The sequence below is a fragment of the Sarcophilus harrisii genome, chromosome 2 (genome assembly GCF_902635505.1).
Source record: "Sarcophilus harrisii chromosome 2, mSarHar1.11, whole genome shotgun sequence".
In the NCBI taxonomy this organism is placed as follows: domain Eukaryota; kingdom Metazoa; phylum Chordata; class Mammalia; order Dasyuromorphia; family Dasyuridae; genus Sarcophilus; species Sarcophilus harrisii.
Window position 1 is genome coordinate 20914006 of NC_045427.1, and position 19626 is coordinate 20933631.

The following is a 19626-nucleotide window of genomic DNA, read 5'->3' on the forward strand; positions in this document are numbered from 1 at the left end:
GAAGCTCCCAGGCAACAGGGAGGGGGGCAGCGGTCAAGGCCAGGAAATCTCCCTCCTCCGGCCCCAGCTGGCCCTCCTCCCCCGCTCCCAGGGCGGCCCTTCAGGACAAACAGGGCTGGCCCCGCTTCCCGGGGGCCGACAACGGCCGCAGGCCCACGTTTCACCGGCCGGCCGTGCTTCCATACAGAGCACAGAACCGGACGGGGGACGGCTTTGTGGGGCAAATCCAGCCCCGGCACTCGCCAGCTCCGTGACCCCGGGCAGGTCACTCAGCCCTGAGCCTCAGTTTCCCCATCTATACAAATCGGCTGAAGAAGCACACGGCGAACTGCAAAAACCCCAGTGGGATCATGGGGACGTGACGGAAAACAACCGAACAACAAAGATTAATTATAATAATAAGAAGGCCGTGCTTTAATGTTCGCCAGGTATTTTACATTTGTTATCTCGTTTGATCTTCCCAAAAAACTCTGGGAGGGAGTTATCAATATCATCCCCATTTTACAGAGGAAGAAACTGAGGCAGACGGAAGGTGAGTGATTCGCCCAGACGAGCACAGCTGGCATCTAGCTAGTAAATGCCCTCACGGAGCTTCCTTCTGCTGAAAGTCAATAAATAGCTATTAAGCATCTACTTTGCACTGGGCAGGCTGACAAGTGCTGAGCTGGGGGGGGGGGGGGGGAGAGGAGGAGGAGGGCTCCAAGATGTCAAATCAATAAACATTTATTAAGTGCTTACTGTATGCAAGGTTACTCAGCAAAGCACTGGAGATACAAAGATGGGAAGTTCACAGTCTGAGGGAAGCTAAAGACAGGGAAGTAAACAAACTTCTCTTCCTGGGCTTTGCAGTTTAGTATCTATTCACTTATTCATTTATTCCCTGATTTGCAGTTTAGGATGTGTTTGCTCACTGCGTTAGGTGCAGGACGTACTTCCTGCTTCCCCAGGGCCTCACCAGCCTGGCACCTTTGGGACCAGAGCCCCCGCTCCCCGCTCCCCTCCCTTGGAGTGGAAGCTCCTTGAGGGCGGGCGCTCTCATCTCTATCCCCGCATTTGGCACAGCGCACAGTAGGCGCTTCATACAGTTCCTCACTCATTTCTGGCAGGACCAAAGGGCCCCCGGGACCCCGTAGCCTGGGCCGGCCGTCTGGCTCCCGCACATCTCGGAGCCCGACCACGTGCAGAGAGCTCACAGCACCATCATGGAAAGTCTCCCCGAGGGTCCCATGGGAGGCCGGGACGGACACGGGCGGCTAGTGGGTGACGGAGCCGCCCCTCCCAGTTCCCTGGGGGGCTCTTCGTGTTTGCCCCCCCCCCGCCGCCCCCATCGGCCTGAGCAGCGCTTGCCCCCCCTCCGGGGCAGGAGGAGGCCGCTGGCCCCAGACGCTGCCCCCCCACACGCCACAGGCCTCCGACTATGGAAATATCCCCCATCACTCATGCTCTCACTCATCACTCAGTGCCCCCCCCAGAGCCAGCTGGGGCTCCCACCCACCGCCGACCCCCCGGCCCCGCCCGCTCCCAGAATAGCCGCGGGCAGAGACGGCTCCTCGGCCGCTGCTCCCGGGCTGCGGATCACTTTTTCCGACCTCGGCTCAAGTGGAGAAACCCAATGTTTTTCTGGTCTCTGCTCCCGGCCAACATTTTTCCCCCGTTTACTCAGGACGCTGGAGGACGCAGGAGCCGAGCGGGGAAGACTCGAAGGAACAATTTTCTATTTTTTTTCTCACACTCGGAGCCAGGGTAAATTTTCGGCTTAGGTTTCCCTGACGCTGTGGGGTCTGGGCGGGGGGGCCTGAGTCCCTGCCATCAGAACCCGCGTCACGAGCCCCTTTCCCCAAAGTGTCGGCCCGAGGGGGCCCGAGAACCCGGAGCCCGGCCTTTCTGCCCCTTCTACCAGGGAGGAGACGGAGGCCCAGGAAGGGTTCGGTCCGGGTCAAGCAAAAAGGAAGGATTTGAACTCAGGGCCTCGGTGCCAAAGGGGACGCTCTTCCTCCTCCGGGATGTGCCTCTTCCTCCGGGAAGTCTTCTCTGATTGGCCCCTGCCCTGCCCTCTGGAGGCGGTGGTGAGCTCTAGAGGCAGCACCGACCTCAGTGTCCCAAGATGCCCCGGCCGGTCACTCCCTTCCTGGCTGCTGGCCAGAGGCAGCCCTTGCTCCTCTGCAGAAGCTGCTCTCCTCTTCCATGGGGGAGAAGGCAAACCCAATGGCCCCTGATGTCCCCCCCAGCTCGGCCCTTGGGGCGCCCCCTCCCTCTCCCCCCTTCTTTCTTCCCCTTTCCCATCCCCCCTCCCTTCCCCTGCCCCCACACGAGCCCAGTATAAGGTGTCCAAGAGCCCCCAGCCCGCAAGCCCTGGATGGCAGACAGCACCGTGTCCTGACCCCAAGCTCCGGGGCCGAATCCTCTGGGTTTTCCCCAAATAAAGGAGCCTGCGGCCGGCCCCAGAGACCCCGGCCATGAGGTGCCTGCCCCCCATCCCGAGCAGCCCCGCAGCCCCCCAGGAGGGCAGAAGGGGTGCAGAGACCCCCAGAGACGCTGAGGCCCATGGCCTGAGAGCCCCAGGGAGGGGGTGGGCAGCCCCTCGGGAGAGGCAGGAGGGGAGACCCCGGCCTGGCCCAGAGAGGCCTGGGGAAGCCTCTGAGGGCAGACCCCACAGTGGGCCAGCTCAGCAGGGTCTCCAGGAGGGCCCCAGGGTGAGGAGGGGGCCACGGCCCCCTGCCCTCTGAAGCCCCCAGGTCAGGAGAGGAGCCCTCGACTGTGACCCCCAGGGAGCCTCCCAAAGACAGCTGCGGCCCCTCCCTTGACCGTGGCCTCCAGGACAGGACCAGGGAAGGCTCTGAAGCCAAAGGTCCCGAGCTCAGACTCCGAAGCTGCCCCTGCCTCCCTCCCTCGAGGGCCTCCCTGCGGGACGGCTCCTTTCTCCCAAGTACAAACCTAGGTCTCCCTCCCTGGGCCTCGGTTTATCCCTCTGTAAAATGGGAGGCAGGATCGGATGACCTCCGGGACTCCTGATTCTAACACACAGGACCCCACACTCTCGGCTTGCAGGCTTTGGGGGGCTCCCTGCCCTTGCTCCCCAGGTGCTGCCCCCCAAGCCCGCGGTACCTCGGGGGGCACTGAGGATCCCGGAGTGGGGGGAGACTTACTTTCAGAAAGATGGTCTGCAGCTTCCCGCAGTTCTTGCCGCAGCGCCGGGGCCCCCCCCCTGGAGAAGAGGATCTCGTGGGCCGGCAGGCGGTGGTAGGCCACACGCTTGTCCCCCTGCAGCATCCAGATCACCACGTCGGGCAGGCTGTTCTGGGGCTGGTGGGCAAGGAGAAAGGGGGCCATGATGGGGGAGGGGCCGGGCAGGGGGCCGACCTCTCCCTCCCCCGGCCCCAACATCCCGGGCAGCCGAAGCCCACCTCCTCCAGGAAGCTCCAGGAGCTCAGCGCCCCCCCTGCCCGAGACCCTCCAGCCCCACTCCCCAACGGCCTGGGAGGGCCTCACGAGCAAGGGTCGGTCTTGGGCTCCTCTAGGAGGGATTCCCTTTATTCCGCCGGCCCCGGAGGCAGAACTGGAAGTGGGAATGGCAGTGGCGGGAGGTGAGACTCAGCCTCTGCCGCGGGAAAAGTCTTGGAGAAAGGAGTCCCAGTAACAACAGTGACAAAGGCCAGCATTTATGTAGTGCCTGCTGGGTACAGGTGCCGAGGGCTGTGCAAACATTAGGTGCCATTACTGCCTTAACCTATGAGGTTTGGGGTTAGGGTTATTACCCCATCTCCCAGTAATTCGATCGATGCCACTGAAGGCTCGGGTGCGAGCTCTCCTAACTCTACGGTCTCCGTGACGCCGCCCGAGGCGGGGCCTGCTGAGGGGCCCGGGGGCCCCAGAGACACGAGCAGGACCCTGCGCACGGGTCGGGCACAGGGAGGGGCTCAGTACGTCTTTATTTTTACCGACAGCTGATCTCGCCCGGCCCTCGAAGGCTGGCAAAGCGCTTTACACCCGCCGTCTCCCTGGGCCCCACACTAGCCCTGGGAAGCAGGTGCCGATGCCCATTTTACAGATGAGGAAGCTGAGGCCGGCGGGGCCGTGTCTGGGGCTGGCTCTGGACCGGAGAGTCTGGGCAAACGAGCGCCGTCCCAGCTCCCAGCTCCGTGTCTTTGCTCAGGCTCTTCCCCAGCCCCAGGACGCCCTTCCTTCCTCCAGTTACACCCAGGGGCCTCCTCCAGGGCCCGGGACCCTGGGGCCCCTCTCTATGGCTCCCTCTCACGCTATCTCCACCTGGTCTGTGGGAGAGGAGCCGGGGGGATAAACTGCCCGGGGGCAGGCTCACGGCTTGACTACAGCGGGACTGGGCAATGGTTAACTAGGTAACTAAAAATCCAGCAAAGAGAAGGCTAATTTGTGGTTTTCTGGGTCCACCTGCAGCCCGGGAGCGAAGAAGGAGCTGGCTCTGGAGCCAAGGAAGACCCGGATTCGATTCCTGCCTTTGGCCTCATGACAACATCATCCTGGGCAGTCGGTGGCACAGGCTGGGGCTCCATGCCTTCGATCGCGGTCCGCCTGGGGCTCTGGACCCTGCCGGAAATCCAGGCCCGCCACACTTAGCCCCGATGATGCCCCTCCCAGACACCTCCCAAGGCAAGGGCCCCCCAGCACCTAGCAATGGGCCAATAAACCCCTCACTGGTTTGGTTGGTTGGGGTTCATCCCCAGAGTGCCTGTTCTCCAAGGATGAGTCTAGACCAGGATAGGGAAAATTTATGAAAAATCAGGGGGAGACCTGTGGCAGAGAGGCACTAAGCACTTACATAGAGAGCCTACTATGTGCCAAGATCAGGGGGTTCTATGACCTGTAGCAGAGAGGCACTAAGCACTTACATAGAGAGCCTACTATGTGCCAAGATGGGGATGACCGTAGCAGAGGGCACAAGTACATAGAGGCCCTATGTCGAGCTGGGGGGCGGGGTTCTATGACCTGTAGCGGAGAGGCACTTGCATAGAGAACCTACTATGTGCCAAGATCAGGGGGTTCTATGACCTGTAGCAGAGAGGAGGGGGCCACGGCCCCCTGCCCTCTGAAGCCCCCAGGTCAGGAAAGGAGCCCTCAGCAGAGAGGCACTAGGCACTTATGTAGAGAGCCTACTATGTGCCAAGATTGGGGAGGGTTCTATGACCTGTAGCAGAGAGGCACTAGGCACTTGTATATAGGGCCTACTATGTGTCAGGTCACTGTGCTAAGCACCTTTTTAGAAACTAGTGTCTCCTTTAGTCCTAAAGGTCGCCCCCGAGGTATCATACTTGAGGAAACTGAGGCAGACACGCCTCCGGCGGCGCTCGGCGAGGAGAGGGGTCTCCGAACGGGGTCACGGAGCGGCGGTCTCTGGCTCTGTGCCCCAGACGGAGACGGGAGCCATAACCTTGGTCCCATCAGGACCGGGTCTAACCACTGCACTAACCAGCTGCAGCCGGGGCTGCTTTTCGCAGGGAAGGAGTCCAAAGCCAGCTCTGGAGGATGGATGTTTCTGGAAGCCTTCCTTGGGCCTTGGAATCCTACCGCCTTCCAAGCCCCCCCAGCCTTTGGGTAAGCGAACTGCTCCGGAAATTCTTCTCCCCAGCCTTCCCTCTCCCTCCCTGCTCCAACTCCCTCCCCCAGCACGGACTGCAATAAATCAGCCGCTTCCACCATGCCCGGCCCGGCCTGGCCCTCCGGCCTGCCTGCAGGGGTCTCCAGCCTCCCTCCACGGGGAGCTCCCTGCCCCCCCCACACCCCTCTGGAGAGACCTCCGGGCTCGGTGCCTCAGTTTCCCCTCCCACAAAATAAACGGGGCTCGGGCCACCCGCCCTCTAAACGCCCTCACAGCTCTCAGTGGGGGCTTGGACACCCAGGACTTCCTGGGACCTTCCGGCTCTACTTAAGTCCTGGGAGAGCAGGTTCCCCCTCCTTAGGACCCGTCATCTCCCCCCTGGGCCATGGATCAGCGAGCGAGATCCCCTGACCCCCCCCCCAAACCAGTCACTAAGTACTGGCCAGCCCTGCGGGGGCAGAGGGGGCTCCTGGAGAGAGAACGAGCCTTTCTGGGGGGCATGGGGGCTCCCATTGCCTCGTCACACTCGTAGGGACAGGAAGGGCGGATGTTCCGGGGGTCCCGGTGCGCGGGGGGGGGGGGGGCCTGTAGCGCTTCGGGGCAGACTGGCAAGGAGCTGCCAGCAGCCTCCCCCTGGCACTGCTCAGGGATGGCACAGGGCCAGCGCTATCTCGTCCCGGCCTCCCAACAACTGGGACAGGGCTACCATTGTTCCCTCGGTTAGGAACGAGGAAACCAAAGGCCTGAAGGGGAATGTTGGGCCCAAAATAACTCGGAGCAGCTCAGGGGGCCCCCGGAAGGGGCCCCCGAGCCCCACCCGAGCCCCGGCCCAAGGGAGGGGCCCCCCAGAGGGCCTCGCCCCGCCCGGCCCTCCCGGCCAGGGCCCGCAGGCGCAGCAGCCAGTCCTCGGCCTGCTCCAGGGCGGCCATCAGGCCCCGGGGCCCCGGGCGGCCGCTCCAGGGGCCGGCAGCTGGCTCAGGGTGCTGGTACGCAGGCGGTACAGGTAGTGGTCCAGGTGTGTGGCTGCCGGCTTCTCCCTGACGTCCACCAGAGGCTGACTGTGCGCGGAGGGAGAAAGAAGCGAGTGGGTGCCCGAAGTGGCCTCCCTCGCCCTCCCGGTGGCGCCCAGGCCGAGGGGCCCGCGGGAGCGACACGAGGTCTTTAAGAAGGCCCAGGAAAACGCAGTTTTTCCCAAGCTCATGAAGTGCTTTCTCCATAACGCGTGGGAACAGGCGCTCCTGCGGCGTAATTGTTCCCACTTACAGATGAGGAAACCGAGGCTCAGAACCCAGAGGGAGACTCTCGGCCGGGGGGGCCGGACCCCTCCTCGCGGCCCCAAGTCCCGCGGGCTCCCACTGCGCCTCCCTGGGGGGCCTTGGGGGAGGCTGAGCTCGATCAGGGGTATCTGGGTTCGAAAGCTACCACGGCCAGTGGTGTGAGCCACCGCAGCCTCATCTCTGAAGTGAAGGCCCCTTATAGCTAGAATGTGAGTCTCTGTGTCCCCAGCACTCAGTGCACAGTAGGTGCTTCTAAATGTTTCCTTGATACAGTGCCTACTGTGTGCCAAGCATTCTGCTCGGCACTTTACAACATTGTCCCATTTGAGTTTCACAATAACTGGGGGGAGGCACTATTATTATCCCCATTTTACAGATGAGGAAACTGAGGGAAAAGGTGGTCTATTGACTTGCCCACAGTCACCAGCCAGTAAGTGCCTGAGGCCAGATTCGAACCCAGGAGCCAAGGACCGGACGCGCTGCAGTCGCGCTCACGTTTGAACATTAAGTTCTACGTCTGGTTTGAGGATAAATGTGAGGCCCCGACGTGTGGCAGAGACCAGGCAGGTTAAGGGCCAAGAAGCCCGCTCCCCACGGGCCCCTCCAGGGATCCCCCTAACCCCGATCGCCCCAAGTGGGGGAGGGGCAGCTCGCCAGACCTGGGGGGAGGCTCTCCCTAACTGGGCAGGGGCTCCTTGAGGGGAGCGGGAGAAGCCTTTGTTCCCATCAGAATCGAGGTCTCCCCTGGGGAGGGGGGACCCCAAGCCCCCCAAGTCCGAAGCCTCCCTTTTGGGTGAGGGGCTCCAGCCTGGGGGGGGGGGCTCATCCCCCACCTGCCCCCCCCCAGCAGAGGCAGCAGAAGGCCCGTCTGGGCCCCCGCTCCCGGCTCCACGCTGATTTATTTCCCTGCCAAGCTCCCGAAAGGATGCAGAAGAATTACCCCTGAAAGGGCACCAGGTGCCCGGCCGCCCCAGACACGCTGCCTTTCAGCCGGGTTGCCGCCAAAATTTTTCCTGTTATTTTTTTTAATTGAATTTCAAAGGGGGGCGGGCAGGGAGGGGGGCCGAGTGCCGGCTCCAGCTCGGGGAAACCGGAGCCCGGGGCCTGGTTCGGGTCACGTAGCTTGGCTGGGGCTGGCTCTGAGGCCCGTGAGCCGGGCTGGGGCGGGGCCCCTCGCGGGGGCCGGGGGTCCTTCCCAGGGGGCCCAGAGCCGCAGCCCCCGGCCAGGGGCCCCGCCTGCCAGTGAGGGGGCCGGGGGGGGGGGGGGGCCCAGGCAGCCCCTGGAAGGAGAAGCCCCGCTGGGGATTTATGTCTGCAGCTGAGGGACAGCGGCCGGGGCAGGCCGGGAGGCCGGCCCCTGAGGGGAGGTTTTCAGGGAGGCCGAGAGCCGGCCCCCAGGCTAAGGAAAGCCCAGGCCCCTCCTGCTCCAGGAAAGCTGGGAGAGGGCGGGGGGACAGCCGGGATCCTCAGTATCTGCCTGGGGGGAGGGGCAAAGAGGGGCACAGACACTGCCAGAGGTGACGGCCCTGAGTGTTCTGCCTGGCTTTGGGACCAGGCCAGAGACTGCGCCCAGGAGGGGCGGGCGCCGCACAACACTCCCCAAGGGTGTCTGGGACGGAGCCCCAGAACGGCCCGCCTCCTGTGGGGCAGGAACTCCCAGTGCACCGAGGACTGGGGGGATCTCAGGCCCCGCCTTTGGGGGACCCCTGATCTAATGCAGCTGAGAAGGGAGGGAAACATCAGGGAAGCTTTTCCCGAGAGGGAGAAAGGGAACACCCGCCCCTCCCCCAGAAGGGCAGATCCCTGAGGGCAGGCACCCTTTGCCCTTGCACCCCACCCACCCACATCCTCGCCCCATAAGGAGCCCTTAACGAGCACTTGTTGGAGGGTCCCTGAGTGTGGGAGTCAGAGCATTCGCCGCAGGACCCTCCACTGCCCCCAAGGCTGGATGGCTGGCATGTGGGCATGGGGCAGCGTGTGGGCATCGGCTGGCATGTGGGTGTGGGCAGTGTGTGGGCATCGGCTGGCACGATGGCATGGGGTGGTGTGTGGGCATCGGCTGGCATGTGGGTGTGGGCAGTGTGTGGGCATCGGCTGGCACGATGGCATGGGGCAGCATGTGGGCATCGGCTGGCACGTGGGCATGGGCTGCCCGGGACGCCCCCGCTCCCCCACCCCAGCAGGCTCCCAAGGACAGCATCTTGCGCATAAGTCTTTGCTGACCGGAGGGATGGAGAACACGGCCGGCGGCACCTAGGGGGCCTCGCTTTGTGCGGGGAACCTTCCCCACCCCCCATTTGCCCCCCCACCCCGAGGCCCCCAGGCACCGCTTTACCTGTGGGAGAGGCCGGCCGGGCCTGGGGGAGAGAGCTAGAGACACCCCCCCCCCCCCCCCCCCCCCCTGCAGAGTGCGGCCCCCAGCCCCGGGGCATCTCTCCCTTCCCTCAGCCCCCGCCTTGTTCCGCCCTCAGGGGGAGGGGAGGGCCTTAGCATTTCCAGGGAGGCGGGCCTGCCCCAAATGCCTGCTAAGAGCCCGTGGGCCCCGGCTCTCCGCCCGGGGCCGCACTCTGAGCCCGAGCCTGGGGGGGGGGGCCGCAGGGAGAACGGGGTGGGGGGGGCGGCTCCGAGCCTCGCGCTGCGCCTTCAGGGGCCTGGGCTCCAGATTTACGCCCCGCCCCGGGCTTCCGCCTTCTGGGCGACCCAGGCCCCCGACAACCCCCCGGGGGCTGAGCCCCCAGGGAGGGCCCGAGCGCCGGGCGATGGGGGCGGGCCGGGGAACCAGGGTGTGGGCGGGGCATGGGGCGGGGCTTCGGGAACCTGGGTGTGGGGGGGAAAGGGGGCTTCGGGGAGGGGAGGCGAGAAAAAGCCGCAGTACCGGGTGGGCCCGGAGATGAGGCTGTCGATCACCTGCGCCACCAAGCCGTCGAGCTCTTCGGCGGGGAAGTGAGCCTTGAGGGCCACGTGGACCTGGTTCAGGCCGGCCTCCTAGAGGCCCCCGGGGCAGGGGAACCAGTGATCCCTGGCCCGGGCCCGCCCCCCTGCTGGGCGGGGCTGCCCCCCACCAACGGAGGGCCCGGGAGCCGGGCCTGGCGGGGCCTCGGGGCGGGCCGGGCCGGCAGGGGCCCCGGGGCTCAGGGAGCCGGGCCTTGGCGGGGCCCGGGCGGGGCCGGGGCCAGGGGCGGGCTCAGGGAGCCGGGCCAGGGGGGGGCCCGGGGGCCGGACTCAGGACCCAGGGCCGGGCGCCTGCCCACTAGCCGGGTCCGGGCGAGCCCAGCAGCTGGTCCGGCGTTCCCGCGGTGGCTGATGTCCCTCCCAGCACGAGGGAGAGCACCACCACGGGTTTTCCACGCTGCCCCAGGGGCAGGTAGTAGTGACACCCTGGGGAGGAGAGGGGAGGGGACGGGCCTGGGGAGGGGGCCCTGGCCCCCGGAGACGGGCAGCCCCGCGCCAACCTTGGGGAGCGGGGGCCAACGGCCCTGGCGGACACCCTCGGCTCCCTAGGGAGCAGAGAGACTCCTTCTCCCGGGGGCCGCTGGGGCCGGAGGCGGGCCCGCACCGGGATCCCCAGGCCAGCACAGGGGCGGGGCCGGGATGTTGCCCTTGGCTGGGGGAGCGGAGCGCGGGCCCTGCCAGCCTTGCCGGTGCCCCAGATGCGCCGGGCAGCGTCCCCCGTGGTTTGGGCCGAGGGCCCGAGTCAACAACGGCAGCTGGCGGAGAGCGCGCGGGGAGCGCTGCCCGGCCGTGCCCGGTCCCGGCTGCGGGCCCTGGGGTCAGGGGGGGCGGGGGGAGGGGCGGGGGGGGGCAGGAGGGCCCCGGGCCGGGCGGGCAGCAGGGAGAGGCCGGGCGGCCGCCAAGCGCCCAGCGGGGCAGCGCTAACAGCGACAACTGGCGCCCGTGGGGCACCCATGGGGCAGACCCCTGGCGGTGAGCCAGCACCTACACCCCGGTGCTGACAGTCCCGCCACCAGGGCCCGGCCCCGGCACGTGGCGCAGGCGGGTGAAGCAAACGTCCTTAAAGGGTAAAAGGGCCCTGCGCCTTCAGAGAAGAGCTGCTCCCTGTCCCAGCATGCACCGCGGGTCAGAGGTCAGGGGTCAGGGAGCAGGGGGGCCCGCCTTCCCGCCCTCCCCGGGGCTCACCGTCGAAGACGGCGCGGCTGTACTGGGTGGTGGAGGCCAGCGGCAGGCAGGTCGGTGGTTTCTTGTTCCCGTAGTTCCCGGGCTGGACCCCGAACTGGATGGGCCGCCCACGGCCCTGCGCATGGGTGGCCGGAGAAGGGGGCAACAGCGGCACTTGCGCCCGGGAGGTACTTCCGGGGGAGGGGCCGGGGGCCCGGAGAGGGCGGGCGGGGGCCCGGGCCTCCGGGCGCCCCCCCTTCTGCCGAGAGCTGACGTTCCCAGGGGCGAGCGGCTCTCTCTGGGAGGGGCCCCGGGCCCCGCCCCCCGGGGCGTGGCTGCTCCGCCCCCGCCCCGGAGGGGGCGCGCCCACACTGAGAGCTCCCGGTCTGCAGGGACGGTGAGGGTGATGGGTGAATGTCAGCCGGGCAGCCTCGGGACGGCGAGGCCCGGGTCAGGCCCACGGGGTGAGCGCCTCAGCAGGTGCCCATGTGCATCAGTGGAAGGGATTCCCCCATTGGGGAGTTCCCTGTGCCAGTGGGAAAACGGCCCCCAGAGATGGACAACCCTGGCTGCCCGGGGTTGCTTCCTGCTTTCCTTTCCAGTCCCCACGGGCACAGAGAGAGCTCTAGAACCCGCCCCCCATTTGGCAGATGAGAACAGGCCCGGAGAGGTGAGGACTTTGGGCCCGAGCCAGGATTCGAACCCAGGACCGCAGCCTCCTCGCACTAACTGGCAGAGCAGACCGATGCCCAGAGAGGTCCGGCGGCGGCCCCTTGTCCCGATCCCACTGCTGGTACCTCCACCCGCAGGATGTCGTCGCCATGAATGTCGTCCACCCGCTGCTCCGTGTGCTCCACCAGCTTGGTCTCCAGGGACACCAGCAGCCGGCCCCGATAGGCCACGCCTTCTCCCTGGGGGAAGGGACCCGGGTCTGTCCACACTGGTTGGGAAGGGGAGGCTGGGCCAGCGGGGGAGGGGGCCTTGGGCCTGGGGAGGACTTAGCTGTTCCTCAGAGCCCGTTCTGGGGGGCAGTGAGCCCCCTGAGGGCCCGAAGGCGGTGAGGGTAGGACACCGGGAGAGGGAATTCCCCAGCCCATCCGCCACCTTCTCCCCGTGGTCGTTCATGCGGAGAGCCAAGTCTGGTTAAGGCCCAAAGGAAGAATCAGCAGATCCCCGCCTTGTGCAGGGGGGACCTTGCCTCAGTGGGCTCCCATGCAGGTGAAAGGTCAGACCAGCGGAGGTCCGTCTATATTTGTGGCCCCGTGAGCTCCCTGATGCGAAGGCTGACCAGGGGCTCCTGCCCCGGTCACTGGCCAGAGGTCTAAGACACAGAGCCGACTCTCGAGCATCTTACTTTTAAGTCTAGGAGCCCCGGGCCCAAACACGGACCCTCTCGGGGGCTCAGCACTGGGACAGACAGAAGCCCTCGTTTGCACACGCAGCCTAGAAACCCCGCTAGCTGTTCCCGATTTGGGCATTGGCCGAGTGCAGGCTCCAAATTTATCCGGGGACAAAAGAGGACACCCCTCCTGTCCGGGCCTTCGTGGCCGTCCCACAGACAATTCACCCACTCTGGACAGGCTGGGAGAATGTGTCGAGAGGAGGAGTTTTTAGCATGAAGGACTAAAACCCAGCTGGGCCAAATATAAAATGCAAAAAACAATCAAGACATCCAGGAGAACAGCAGGCGGAAGGCAAGGAAAGGGGAGTGTGGAAAGGAGTGGCCAGCACACACGGGACAAGTTGGGCCATCGGCTCGGGTGCTCTGAGGATTGGGGTCTGGGGGCTTTAGTTTGAGCCAGGGCAGGCCCCTTAGATAGATCTGTGTCTCCCGAGGCCAGGGAGAAAAAAGAGGGCAGGGGACACCTATGGTTTAAGTCAGAAGAAAAATCAGGTGAGATCCAGGAAACAAAGTCGGGTTCCTCAGGGAGTCTGGGAAAGCCAGACTTAGGCAGGAGCAGCTTCTGGGGTCAGACAGAGGAGTCCAGGGGCAAGTCCGCAACCCAGCCACCCCAGTGGGATAACGACACAGTGCTTGGCGCATAGTGCTTACTGACTGATTCTCTAATTAAGCCTGTGTCTGGCCAGATTTGGGATACTCAGAACAGCCAAAGGCAAACACATGGGAGGGGGTCTGTTGGGCCTGGGTCTCCTACTCTCAAAAACTACGATGAAAGGCTTGAGAAATGCAGCGTCGATGGCACTGTCAGTGATGGCTCAGCTGGCGAGGCGCAAAACAGGGAACCCTTGAGGGGGAGCGGTCACTGTCTCCAAGGTGACGGCCCCAGGAAGAAGCCATCTTTGCCTCCTTTTGCATCTCTTTTGTGTCTTTTTTGCTTGGCACACAGTAGGTGCTTATTATTTAATACATCATAGCCAGGAGCTAATGGACGTGTGCTGGAGAGCTAACTCATCTCTTCCCCAATGGATAGCCCCGTCGGGAGTCCCCAAAACTGATCCCCGCTCCTCCCCTTATCCATCCTCAAATGCCATAACTCCCAGCTGGCGGCAGCCTCAGACTCACCTTGCCTAGATTGAGCTCCTCATAGGGGTCAGGAAAGCCAGTGAATTCTCTGGGACTGCCATAAAGGTTGACGTAGCAAGGTCCAAAGGTGGGGAGGAAACCCAGCCCGTCGTCAACTGGGAAGCCACAGGAGAGAAACCGTCAGGGGGAAACGGAGAGAGCGGCCCACCACCTGACTTTGGCCAGGCTCCCGTCACCGCCAGTCCGGAGAACCTAGCACCCCCACCCTCACTCTCCACCCCTGACCCTTAGCCACCAAGCTCATTCTCCCTCCTTGGCCTTGACCCCCGATCTCTATCCCCGAGTCTGAATCACCAGCTTTTGTTGCTTTCTCCTCCCCCAGGCCCTGGGCTCCACCCAATACTAAATTTCAGTCTCCATGGAATCCTAGCTTGGTCACCTCAGGCTGTCCCTGCCCTGCGTCCCATGCAAACCCCTCCCTTTGGGCTCATTGCCCTCCAGGCTTTGGGGTCAGCTGGAGAAACTGTTAAAGAAAATGATGCTAATTTCAGATTTCAGGCCAGATCCAGCCCCAAAGGCCACGCTACAGGGCCAGATGGTCAGCGGCCTAAGGAAAGACTGCATCCTACTCCTAGGAAAAAGGAGGGGCTCTCTACCCCTCAGGGTCTAGAGGGTCATGGTCTCTTGCTCCCTAGGAGAAAGGGGAGGAAGAAAAGCAAAGTCATCCAATCTCAACATCAGTTCTAGTCTCTGGTTTAGGTTAATTGGGTTAACCTCCAGGTTAAGAATAAAGTTGAAACAAATTTTAAAGATAAAATAAATGTTAGGAGCAGATACTCTTTCTTCTATACTATTTCTTTGGTGTTGGAAAAAATTTCCAACTAACGCTCGTTACTTTTTCATCTATTCATTCATTTTCAGCCTGGGGCTTTAGCTGCAACATTCTAGAAGCTCATATGGACCAGGTTTCCCCTTCATTGAGAGAACAGTTGTAAGGGAAAGCCATGATCCATGTCATCGATCCCAAGGGCAGAAAAGGGTCGCAATTGGAACATCCTCATATAGAGAAGGTTAAATCGATGACTTTGGAAGGAAAGTCTAAAGGAAACTTAATCAGAAATCAGAAAAATGGTCGAAAGTGGGACATCGGGTAGAAAGTAACAGCTACTTTTAGTGTTATTATTAGCTGCCACTGTTGCTGAGAAGAGGAAGAGGCCGTGGAGGCTGTCATGATAGGAATCCCAGCTTTCGGCCACCAAGAACCACGCTGCGCTCCCCGTGGGAAGAATAGGAAGGCCCGGGGCGCTGTGCCCGGGCTGACATGGTCAGGGTTAAGGGCCTGCTGTCCGGGAGAGACTAATTTAATCCTAAGGGCGGGAGCCACGGCTGCTCCCAAGAAGCCGAGATTCCCCTAAATACTGAGACAGTGTCCACTCCCCCAGACCAGAGGTCTCCTTAAGGGCGAGGACTTTGCCTCTGTCCGGTGGGCAGCGACAAGGGAAGGAGGGTCTGGCATGGATCACTCCCAGCCTTCCAGGGGCCCTGGGAATGGTCGTCCCAAGGGATGGTTCAGTACTGTTGGTCGTGGCCATCTGCTGAGGGAAAGGTGGAGCTAAGGGGGACCTGGGGCATCGGGGGAGGGAGGCCCGCGGCCTCAGGAAAAGCCCCAGCACATGGTGACTGGTCAGACAGCAGAGAGGGCCTGGCTTACGGCATTAATGTCACCTTTATAAGTCCGATCAGGTCCCCATCCCCCAGGGGCATTGGTCACTGGCCGGGGGAATTCCTGCCCTCTCGGGCCCAGAGGCCGCCCCATCCTGGCCACACAGCCATGCCACTTGGTGAAGGTCAGCCCAGAGATGGGAATCCCATTAACTTCCATCTGGACCCTAAAACCTCAGGCGACCAGATTCACCGAGGGGGAGAATGGAATTACCATAAGGGAACTGCAAGCGATTTGGGGGCTCCCCAGAGGGTCCCAGAGGCACAATCCTGCCTCCTTTCCTACCCTGACCCAAGAGGATAAGTTGTGAGCTCCTTGCGGGACCCAACTGGTCCCTTTCTCCTTTATTGCAGCTGTTTCTGTTCCCAGCGTTTACATAGACCAGGGGTCCTCAAACTTTTTAAATAGGGGGCCAGTTCACTGTCCCTCAGACTGTTGGAGGGCCAGACTATACTAAAAACAAAACCTTTGTTTTGTGGGACTTTAAATAAAGAAATTTCATAGCCCCGGGGGAGGGGGGATAGTCGTCTTCAGCTGCCGCATCTGGCCCACGGGTCGTAGTTTGAGGACCCCTGACATAGACTGTCCCAATGAGCAGGACCTGCCCCGGGCCCATAAGTAGAGAAAAAAGGACACTGGGTGGAAAGGGCAGGGGAGGAGGGACAAAATTCCTATTTAATCACGTACTTCTCTCCCCTGTTAGGATGAAAGCTTCCTGGGAGGAGGGATTTTAATTCGTTGCACTCAGGACCTGGCCCACAGTCGGTGCTTGATGGATGACTGGGGTCCCTGCCTCCTGCCCGGACCACCCTACCCTGAGAAGAGCATCGCCCAGCACCCCACCTGCCCGGAGCCCCAAAGAGCCCCGGCCCAGGAACCCCCCTCCCTGGCGGGAGGCAAGCAACGTACGGTCGGAGGCACGGTAAGGGCTGGCCACACCGGGCGGCTCCTCTGAAGGATAAAGAAATGGAGAAGAGGGTTAGCGTGGTCACGGGAGAGACTGTTATCCAAGGGCAAGTGACGGGAATGCACACTTGGGCAGACGGGCAGTAGACGGGCGGACAGATGGACAGAGAGATGGGCAGCAGGCAGACGGACGGATGGATGGAGGGACAGACAGACGGACGGACAGACCGGAGCAGGCTTATCAGCATGTCTAAGACAGCCCCACTCTCCGTCCCACACCCCAGCCCTGGGCTCTGTGCCTCTTTGTTCCCCTTAGACCAGGTTCATGAGCAGGGTCTGGCACACAGTAGGTGCTGTGTAAGTGCTTGACCAATCTACATATGGCAGACCCTCCCACAGCCTAGTAGTGAGGCTGCCTGTGCCCTGACTCCCCGATAAGGACAGCGATGGCCTCCCCGAGGAGGGCAGTGCCTCCCGAGGGCCGCCTTCTCTGGGCCTTGGGGTCTAACGTGGTACATCTGCCAGGAGCCCCTGTTTGGGCGTGAGGCGGAGGAACGAGCCTCCAGGCCATAACCCAGGCGGTCCCACGAGCCTCAGAGGGCAGCCTCCCCCATTGGGAGCTCCAAGGAGGAGAGGAGGCGCCCCCGGCTCGGGCGGTGCTGGAACAGGGGGGCCCGTGGGCTTGTGCAGGGGGTCACTGTGTGTCTCCTGGGGACAGGGGCACCGCCCCCCGAGTCTGGTCCGGGCAGTTCTGACTGAGGCCCGTTCCCCAGCAGGGTTTACCTGCTGCACACGCGGGGGGGGGGGGGGGAGCTGCATTTGTGCGCTGTGTGAGCACTCACAGTCACCAGAAGCCCAGGGTCAGGGTGCCCGCGTGCCCGCTGGCCCAGCACCAGCCAAGGGAGACAACAACCACCACAGCCGTAACACTGACAGTGACAGCAGAAGCAGCTGGAACGCATAGAGCGCCCGGAGGCTGGCGAAGCACTCAGCAAACAGTCTCATGGTGCCCTAAGCCCCATCTTACACCCAAGGAACCGGGCCCGGTGATTTGCCCGGGATCACACAGCCAACAAGGCTGGATTTGAACCTGGGTTTTCCTAATCCAGGCCCGCCCCCTCCCCACCGGGCTGTGCCCATTGCAGGGAGAACAAAAGCCCCTGCCCATCGCTAAGACTCCGGGAATTGCCATGCAGTCCCCCTGCCCAGGAGCCCTCGGGCCTCGGCCAGCACGGACACTGCATCTGGACAGAGACAAGGGCTTCCTTACAGAGCCGGGGCGCGGGTCCTCATCCCTCCTGAGCTGGGACCCCTGACCTCCCTAGCTTCCTGTAAACCCCAGCTCCTGCAGGCAGCTCCTCTCACTGCAGTCCTTCTCCTTACTGATTATCTCCTACAGATCCTGTGCCTTGTGTGCACACGGCTACTTGTGTGTCGTCTCCCTGATCGACTGTAAAGTCCTGGAGCGCAGGGACTAAATTTGCTTTTTTTTTTTTTTTTTTTTTTATCCCTAGCACATAGTAGGTGCTTAGTAAACATTTATTGATTAAATGGATGACAGTAATTTTAAAACCTGAGGAGAGGAAGGGACGTCCGGCCTGGACTCTTCCAGGGGGCTCATGTTCCTGCCTCTCGCCCACAGGAGAGAGCTTCAGAGGAAGGATCTCCGCCCGGGCCCTCATCTCCCGCGGCCGCTGTTCTCTCCGCTGCCCTTCACACTCACCCGTCCCTACCCTTTCCCTTGGTTTTACAGTAGAGTCACCAGGGCTGAAGAAGTCCCGCCTATGCCCCCAGGAGAGCCCAGATTTGCACCCGGCTCCCGGCTCCCACCTTTGATGGCTTTTCCAGGCTTCTCAGGCAGGGAGAGTGGGAAGCCAGCAGCGCAATAACCTTTTTGCGTCCTGCCCTCCTCTGGCAAGCGGTCCCAGAAGGCCCGGAGCCTTCCTCGGAAGGATGCTTTAAAATGCCCCAAATAAAATCCTCAGCATCACCAAGGAAACCCACTGTGTGGGAATACGGTTACCAAAATACTGAAAAACAAGCTCCGGGACCCCTGGTCGCGCCCAAGCATCTCATCTCACGGGCAGGAAAATGAGGCTCTAAAGGTTAAGAGCCTCCCTGAGGTCCCCAGGCTGGGACACGGGCCTGCTTTCCAGCCCGCACGACTCGGCCCACGCAGAAGCCCCCAGTCCCAGGAGCCTCTCCCCGGCGCAGTTACGCACGCTTCCTGCTCGTTAACCGGGAGGGACGTGGCTCACGGCGGGCAGAGGGGCCGGGCGTGAGGAACCCCCGTGCACGTCAAGAAACCGTGACGGAACAGCCTGGAAACCGGGGCCGTGAGTCACTCGGAAAATAGAGCTCACTCGCCTGAGCGCCGCTTGTCCTCCTCCCAATCTGACTCAGCTGAGAAGGGCCAGGGAAGCCGGCGGCCCCGAGGGGAGTGGGCACTGCCAGAGAGAGATGGGCATTGCCATAGAGAGGCCAGGCACCGCCAGAGAGAGGCAGGCACTGCCAGACAGAGGCGGGCACTGTCAGAGAGAGGCAGGCACTGCCAGAGAGAGAGGCGGGCACTGCCCCGCGCCAGCCCTCATGGCCAGGGTCTAGTCCCAGCCCCCCCTTCCTCTTTGTCACCAAATGCTACCCAGTTCGAAGGCCAAGTCCCAGAAGTTGCTTTTTTAAATCTGATGCCAGAATGTCTGATTTCTGTGTGATCCGCTATAGCTCCTGCATTTAAACATGATTCTGCGAGAGCCCAGGGATGCAGATCCCTCAGATCCCCACAGGATCCCCAGCCCCTGAAGCGCCAAGAAGCCCTGCCCTGGGTGAGAACTCCCCCCGCCCCCGAAACATCCCTTCCTTTCTGTCACACATGCTGATGATCGCATCTATCCCTGGCAGACGGCGTTATCCCCTTCCCCCTGGCACAGCACGGACCGTTTTCTCCCTGTGTCCCCCCACATTCGGGGGGGGGGATTAGGGCAGAGCCAAGGATCCCACGGGCAGCGGGCGCCCCCAGGGACAAAACTCCTTCTCTCAGAAGGGCTGGGAGCCGCCCTCCCGTGGCCGTGAGGGGCTCAGGGACTGGCTCAGAGGGTGGAGGAGGGGGACTGCTCTCTGCCCCCGCACAGAAGGGCCTGGAACCTAGCCTGCATTCAGGAGCTCTCAGGCGAGGAAGGACCCCCCCCCCAGTGCGGGGGGCAGAGGGAGAGGCTGAGGGGCAGCCAGAAGGGGAAAGGCCGAGCCCGGGCCTGAGGGCGGCCCCTGCCCACCGCGCCACCCTGCCCAGCACCAGCAGGAGCCGATCAGACCGGGCCGAGCCGCCGACCTACCTCCTGAGGGAGCCCGAAGGCTCCGTGAGAGAATGGGCGCGAAGGGCTTTAGAAAGGATGTGGTTGGGGGTGGGGGGGGAATCAAGCAAGACCCTCCCTCACGGGCAAGCTGCTTTGGGTTAGTCTGGCAGGAGGCGGCTCATGCACGGGCAGCCACGGGGTTACTCAGAGGAATTAGTTGGTAGAGAGAAGTCCCAAAGCGGCTGGTAAAGGAGGGA

General features: G+C 62.9%; 1 protein-coding gene across 1 annotated transcript in view; it reads right to left on the reverse strand.

Moving 5' to 3' along the window:
• The window catches only part of DYSF (dysferlin), a 211045-nt gene that overhangs the window by 82432 nt on the left and 108987 nt on the right, over positions 1–19626 (reverse strand). Inside the window, 11 exon segments of the mRNA XM_031949204.1 lie at positions 3147–3194; positions 3196–3303; positions 6442–6518; positions 6521–6630; positions 9725–9834; positions 10145–10227; positions 10987–11156; positions 11240–11351; positions 11696–11876; positions 13490–13605; positions 16083–16124. Coding sequence (XP_031805064.1) covers positions 3147–3194; positions 3196–3303; positions 6442–6518; positions 6521–6630; positions 9725–9834; positions 10145–10227; positions 10987–11156; positions 11240–11351; positions 11696–11876; positions 13490–13605; positions 16083–16124 — 1157 coding nt within the window.